Here is a 7534-nt window from a genome sequence, read left to right on the forward strand (position 1 = left end):
ATGCCTGAAAAAATGATTTTAGTATATTTGGTTGATCATGAAAAAGTAAAAAGTTGTATAAAATATCTATTATACTTTAATAAGAAAAAAAATTTATCCATAAATTTTGATAGCTAATTAGGATACTTTGGGAGAAAAAAAATTCTATTTGCTAATCGGCAGTAAAGTAGCTCTTCCATGTCTTCCATAAATTTTTTCAAATAAAATATAAAAATTTTATTTTCATAAAAATGCTACTTTCTCATTTTTTTAAAAAAACTCCAACCAGACAAAAAAGTTTTTTTTTCTTTTCTTATTGATTTTTTTTTTTTTTTTTTTTTTTTGCAAACCACACGAGTCTTAATGATTGGATCCTACCTAACTTTTTTTTAAAAAAAAAATAAAAAAGAAAGATTTGAAGAGCCAAGTACAAATAGATATACAAGAAGGGTCGGCATGCAAAAAGGATGCGCATGCCAAAAAAAAACATGAATTATTGCTTATCTTATATAAGGTTGCTGTCATGCACTTAATCCCCGCCACGTACATGGACGAGACGACGAAAGCAAGCTAAAGCAGCATTCAAATGCTTGTCCATGGCGAGCCATAAAGAAGACAACACAATCCACAGCGGTCCCATACCCAACTAGTCTAAACAAGATAAAAAAGTAAGGGAGAACCTTTTAAGACCAGAAAACAAAGTGGTAGAAAGAAACGCCACGGATCGAGACATCATCCACTACATCTTGTGGCGAGCATTCAGTCTCTCTTCTTGGTGGGAACTCATAGTGCCCTGTCACTTATCGCTCGAAAACAAATCCAAGGAATCCTAACACTGAGACCTACCTCTTTTTTTTTAACACCACATTACTATGAGAGACACCGATAGCTAGGCAGGAGGGATGTCTCGGTCCTGCGTTTGCTTGCTCCTGCTTCCTTTCCCAAAGAAAAGATGCGAGCATGAGAAACTTCTTGCTGTGAGATAAACAAAAGAATGGTGACATGACGTGTGAAAACTATTGTCCAATAATGTCACGACACTGAGGATGGATGTATGGAATCAGCTTTACAGGAAGAATCACGAGATTGGCATGCAAAGACCCGTCAATGCTGATATCTAGTGGGCAGCCAATTGTTTTCATGTTTGTGAATCTAGTAAGATGGAACTTCAGAAACACTGTTGAAACCGTACCATTTCTCTTCTCCGCTGGCCGTTCGACGGACTCTCTCTCCTCAGCTAGAAATTTGAATAATGGTGATTCTTTCGGTAGAATGCCACCAGTATTTTATGTGCTTCTCCCTTTGAGGAACTCTTTAGGGGTGGTGTTAGAATCTAGGCTACTAAAGAAGATTGTAATGGAAAGAAGGAGGAGGAAGAGAGAAAGAGTAGAGACCAAGAGATAATGTGGTTCGGCTGTAGTAAGCCTACGTCCACAATAGAAAACCCTCACACCTTTTTATTATGTTTTCAGGACTATAGCTCTCCTCTCTCTCATAGGCAAAAGTAGAAGAAGAGGGAGAAGAAACGGCTCCCATAAATCAAGGAAACAGTTCCTATTATGTTGCCAAAGTAAATGGAAAAAGAATCCCATTGATTACAATCACCAAAATCATCAGACACCAAAATAGATAAATCACCAAAAATAGATCCATGCGTCTACGAGTTTGGAGGAGACGCGTCTACCCAATCAGGGATATCGTCAAATACTCCCCCTCAAGTTGGAGCAGGTTGTTGGACAGAGAAAAATATGTCAGACATGCCCAACTTACGGATGATATTTAAGAATTTGTCATGGCCAAACGCTTTAGTAAACACATCCGCCAGTTGACTTTTAGTAGATAAATATGATGGTTTGATGAGACCAGCGTGGAGTTTTTCACGAACAAAATGACAGTCCAATTCGATGTGTTTTGTTCTTTCATGGAAAACTGGGTTGGAAGCGATATGCAACGCAAGTGATTATCACAATGAATAGTGATAGGCTCATATGAGGAATCCGAAGATCTGTGAGAAGGGACTTAAGTCAAGTGGCTCACAGCAAAGAAGAGCCATAGAGCGGTATTCAGCTTCGCAGGAGGATCTGGCAACTGTTGTTTGTTTCTTTGTTTTCTATGAAAGTGGTGAGGAATCAAGCATGGTAATATAGCCACTAGTAGATCGTCTAGTCATTGGACAACTAGCCCAATCAAAGTCACAATAGCCAGTGATATGAAGAGAGCCAATAGATGGAAATAAAATATCATTGCCAGGAGATCCTTTGAGATATCGGAGAAACCAGAGAGTAGCACTGTAGTGTGGCTGAAGCGGACGATGCATAAACTGACTGAGTATGTGAACTGAATAAATATTGTCAGGTCGAGTAATTGTCAGGTAGATGAGCTGGCCAACAAGACGACGATAAAGAGATGGATCTGACATAAGCGTGCCATCAGTGTCAGAAAGCTTCAAGTTCTACTCCATAAGAAAGTCGACGGGACGGGTTCCAAGCATGCCGACATCATCTAATAGGTCAAGTATATATTTTCGTTGATTGAGAAATATGCCTTTGGCAGAGCAGGCAACTTCAATGTCGAGAAAATATTTTAGAGTGCCCAAGTCCTTCATTTGAAAGCGAGTGTTGAGAAAATGCTTCAGAAGAGTAATGGCTTGCGCATCGTCACCGATGACAACAATATCGTCCACATAAACCAAAACATGGATACAAACATTCTTAGAAAATTTGCTGAAAAGAGAATAGTCAGCTTTGGAATTAAGAAACCAAAAGCAGATAATGTAGCCGAGACTTTGGAAAACCAATTCCGAGAAGCCTGCTTTAAGCCATAGAGCGATTTGTTTAACTTGCAAACCAAAGTGGGCTGAGTGGTGGAGAGACTAGGCGGTAGTTGCATGTAGACCTCTTCCTCTAAATCGCCATGAAGGAAGGCATTGTGCATATCCAATTGGTATAGCGACCAGTGCTTAATAGAAGCAAGAGCTAAAAGACAATGAATAGTGGTGAGTTTGGCAACAAGTGTGAATGTTTCATGATAGTCTAGACCCTCCAACTGAGTATAACCTTTGGCAATAAGTCGCGCTTTATAGCGTTCAATAGAACCATCTAGCTTATATTTGGTCTTGTAAACCCATTTGCATCCGATGGCATGCTTGCTTGGAGGAAGAATGGTTAAACGCCAAGTGTTATTGCCAGCCAATGCTTTAAGTTCAATATCCATGGCAGCCCGCCAATGTGAGTGTTTGTTGGCCTGAGTAAAGGTAGTGGGTGTGATAGAGGATGTGAGAGTAGCCACAAAGGCTCGGTGAGGAGGTGAGAGTCGAGAATAAGAGAGACAATAAAAAGTGGGTGAGCAGTAGAGGAAGAGGAGGAGTTGGGTTTCCCAGCAAAGGAGTATTTGAAATCTTGAAGGTAAACGGGGGTTTTGGATAGGCGAGTAGACTGGCGAGTTGGGAGAGAGGGAGGTGCTGTGGTTTCATCCGGGGATGGGGTGGATGTAAGAATTGTCTTGAGTTGTGATAAGGTCTGAAATAGAATCAGTAATAGTGGGTATTGAAGGCACTGGTGAATCAGAAACATCAGGAATGGGACGTGGCATGACAGAGAAATGCTCAGGTGCAAGAGTCTGAAAAGGAAAAATGTGTTCGTGAAAAACCACATCACGACTGATAGATATGCTTTTTGACTCTAAGTCATAAATAAGGTATCCATTTTGCCCGAGAGGATAACGAACAAAGATGCCAGGCCGGGATCGGGTATCAAACTTATGAGAGATTTGGGAATTTCGACCATAACAGAGACACCTGAAGACACACAAATGACTGTAGGAGGGGGGCGAGCCAAAAAGAATCTCATGGGGGCTTTTCCCAGATAATAGAGGAGTAGGGATTTTGTTTATCAGATATGTGGCAGTAAGGATGCAATCGCCCCAGAAAGAAAGAGGTAGATGGGCTTGAAAACGAAGTGCCTGTGCCACCTCAAGTACATGGCGATGCTTGCATTCTACAACACCATTTTGTTGGCTGGTGTGAACACAAGTGCATTGGTGGACAAGCCCATATTCCTTAAAAAATTGTTGAAGGTCATTGGCGAGAAATTCTTGGCCATTGTCAGTGCAAAGGGTTTGAACACAAGTATGAAATTGTGTTTTGACAAAGGAAAGAAAGTGGCGGAGAAGAGATTGAGTTTCAGATTTGTGACGCATTAAAAATACCCATGTAGCACGAGAAAAATCATCAACAATGGTTAAAAAATAATGTGCACCTGAGAGGGAGCGGTTTGATAACCACCCCAAATATCACAATGAAGTAAACTAAAAACATGAGTAGTAGAAATAGAACTTGAAGGAAAAGGTAATCTGGTTTGTTTGGCTAAAGGACAAATGTCGCAAATACAATTCTTAGAAAAAAATATCAGGAATAGATTTAGACAAAAGCTGTAAGCACCGAAGAGAAGGGTGTTTGAGACGCCAATGCCAACGGTCGACGGTGCTGGGCGGTGTGGGAGAAGCAAGATGCACAAGTAGTAAATCCAAAATATAAAGTCCTCCATGTAGTCTACCCACTCCAATTGTTCTCTTCGATTGAAGGTCCTGAATATGACAATGATCAGGATGAAAAATTGCAAGGCAAAAAAAAGTATGTGTGAGATGAGAAATAAAAAGTAAATTTAGATTAAAGGAAGGGATATAAAGAACATCATCCAGGCGAAGCCCATTAGGCAAAATAACAGTTCCTGTAAAAGAGATATTTGCAGTCTGACCATTTGGTAAAGTGACAGGAGCAAGGATAGATTATGGTGTTAGTGTGACAAAGGAGGACTTGGAGCAAGCCATGTGGTGTGTAGCCCCTGTATCAATAATCTAATATGAAGAAATTGAAGCAGGACAAGAGATATTACCAGAAACATTGGCTGCTGGGCTAGATGAAGTAGTAGGAGCCATGGTAGAGAGAAGGGCCATCAAGTGCTGATACTGATCTAAAGTGAAGGGCTCCCCATGAGCGTCGCCTTTAGTGGTAGTGTCCAAAGAAGTAGAAGCTTACTGGCTGCGCTGATTGGAAAGAGACGATTTGTTCATCCCTTGCTGTTGATGCCTATTATTTTTATTGAAAAATCCATGGACAAGAAAACATCGATCAATCGTATGATTGGTCCTCTTGCAATGATCACAATACAAGGAATGTTTTTATGAAATAGGAGGACGACTAACAGAAAGTGCAGCAGCATCAGTAGAAGAAGTAACCAAATGCAAATTGTGGTGTCATTCATCCTGAAGTAACAGGGAATATGCACGGCTAACAGTGGGAAGAAGATCCATCAAGAGGATTTGACTACATATGGCATTGTAGCTTTCATTTAAGCCCATAAGAAATTGCATCACCATTTCTCGCTATTGAATAGGCGCTGTGAGTTCCTTCAAGGAACCGCAGGTGCAAGATGGAATAGTGCTATAGGAAGATAGTTCATCCCATAATGCCTTTAGGCTAGTAAAATAAGTAGCAATGGGAGAAGTACCTTGTTGATGAGTGGCGATAGCCCGAGAGAGTTGGAATATACGAGGAGCATTTTGTTAGGAGAAACGGTCATTGAGTTCACTCCATACCTTGCTGGCTTTCTCAGCATACATCACGCTATTGGCGATGTCATGATGCATCGAATTCAGGATCCAGGAGTATACCATTCGGTTGCATTGCTCCCACTGTGAGGCTTTAGCATCGGATGAATCAGGCTTTCTGATGGTTCCATCGACGAAACCAAATTTATTTTTGGCCATGAGAGCCATGTGCATGGCCCGACACCAGGTAGCATAGTTGTCTCCGGTGAGACTCTGAGTGACGAGAGAAATACCAGGATTGTCAGAAGGATGCAGAACATAAGCTGAATCAGAACTCGTGGTGACACCGCTAGAAACCGAGTTGGTGTTGCTGTTGGAATCGGCCATGATACTAGATGCGTGTGATATCAAAGCTCTAATGCCATGTTAGAATCTAGGCTACTAAAGAAGATTGTAATAGAAAGAAGGAGGAAGAGAGAAAGAGTAGAGACCAAGAGATAACGTGGTTCGGCTGTAGTAAACCTACGTCTACAGTAGAAATCGTTCACACCTTTTTATTATGTTTTCAAGGCTATAGCTCTTCTCTCTCTTATAGGCAAAAGTAGGAGAAGAGGGAGAAGGAACGACTCCCATAAATCAAGGAAACAGTTCCTATTATGTTGCCAAAGTAAAAGGAAAAAGAATCCCATTGGTTACAATCACCAGACACCAAAATAAGTAAATCACCAAAAATAGATCCATGCATTCACGAGTTTGGAGGAGACGCGTCCGCCCTATCAGGGATATCGTCCAATAGGTGGCGAGAATTGATCCATTCCATCCTCCAGTTTTCTACTTAGATTGTTACCAAATGATGTCAGTGCGTCGTTACCATAGACCCCACACACACACGCACATGTGGGTGATCCAGTGGTTCAGCCACCAGCCAGCCAATAGGATAGAGTCTAAAAGTCTAGTAGGATAGGGCAGAGCCTAAAAGTCTAGGAATTGATAGTACTTAAGCTTAGGATTATGATTCTTAGGATTAGGCATAGGAGAGTATAGAAGAGTTGGTTTAGATTTGAGTTGTGCAACAAAAGTATGGTGGAGTGGAAAAAAACTAAGTATTCTTATTTGTTAAAGAATGAAGGTGCATTAAGTTTTGAGGATGAAACTCCTTTAAGGGAGAGAAAATGTTATGGCTCGGTCTGCTTGACTAGCATGACCAAGGTTTGGCCCGGCCCAAGCTCCCATCAAGCAAAAAAAAAAAAGACATCTTCTCAATTTGACTCTCGGTGAGAGTTGACTTCCATGAACCACCAGAGGCTCGCCTCCTCTATAAATAGGATCCCCTCTCTCCCCACAGCACTCCACCATTGAGCAACACCTTCCATAGTCTCGCTTTATTCCTCTTTTCTCTCATCGAGTCCACGGCTTTCTATCACTATGCTCGCCAAAAATCAGAGTCGTCGATGCTTCCGAAGCCAAAATAATGCCCTAGCCTTTTTCCTCTTTCCTTTTTCTTCTTTCCATAACTAAAAATTACGGTCGCCGATTTCTCACCGGAGACAAAGTAGCGCCCTGGCCTTTTTCCTCTTTCCTTTTTCTTCTTTCCACGACCAGAAATTACAATCGTCGACTGAGAAATCAGCTGGAAATCGACCAACAAAGGGGATCCTTGTTTTTCCCTATTTTTTGCCGAAGTTTTCTTTCTTTTTTTCGGCCACTACCACCGGTTTTCTCCATTGATAAGCTCTTGGATGAACTCCTCAACCTTTCTACTTTTCTCTACGATGGAGCCATTGTAACAACCTAAGACCTCACCCAAAAAAAAGCTAGTCGGAAGGTAATATTTGAGTTCCTTAATCCTGTACAAGTACTTAAGATCTACTCAGCAAATAATCGATGTGGAACTAAACACATGCCCGCACGAGTCATCACATACTTCCCCTGTTTAAGTCTTGACGTCCTCGTCAAGTTAAGAGTTCAAATCCATTCAAATCTAATCATAAATACTACAATCAACTCG

General features: G+C 41.2%; 1 protein-coding gene across 1 annotated transcript; it reads right to left on the minus strand.

Annotated features, from left to right (window-relative positions):
* Positions 1 to 4580: 4580 nt before the first annotated feature.
* On the minus strand, positions 4581 to 5984 carry LOC120112226. The gene is made up of 2 exons (XM_039131087.1): positions 5553 to 5984; positions 4581 to 5357 (listed from the first exon to the last, which is right to left on the minus strand). The coding sequence occupies exons 1-2, from the start codon at positions 5911 to 5913 to the stop codon at positions 5233 to 5235; spliced, it is 486 nt and encodes a 161-aa protein (XP_038987015.1). The 5' UTR covers positions 5914 to 5984; the 3' UTR covers positions 4581 to 5232.
* Between the last annotated feature and the right edge of the window lie 1550 nt (positions 5985 to 7534).

The sequence above is a fragment of the Phoenix dactylifera genome, chromosome 10 (assembly GCF_009389715.1).
Source record: "Phoenix dactylifera cultivar Barhee BC4 chromosome 10, palm_55x_up_171113_PBpolish2nd_filt_p, whole genome shotgun sequence".
NCBI lineage: Eukaryota > Viridiplantae > Streptophyta > Magnoliopsida > Arecales > Arecaceae > Phoenix > Phoenix dactylifera.

What these genes read in the sequence shown, in the direction of transcription:
- LOC120112226 (XM_039131087.1), bottom strand. Translation starts at nt 5,913, where the DNA reads ATGGCCGATTCCAACAGCAACACCAACTCGGTTTCTAGCGGTGTCACC. An exon ending in ATGGAGTGAACTCAATGACC is followed by an intron (nt 5,358 to 5,552) that starts GTTTCTCCTAAC and finishes TTCAATAGCGAG; the next exon opens with AAATGGTGATGCAATTTCTT.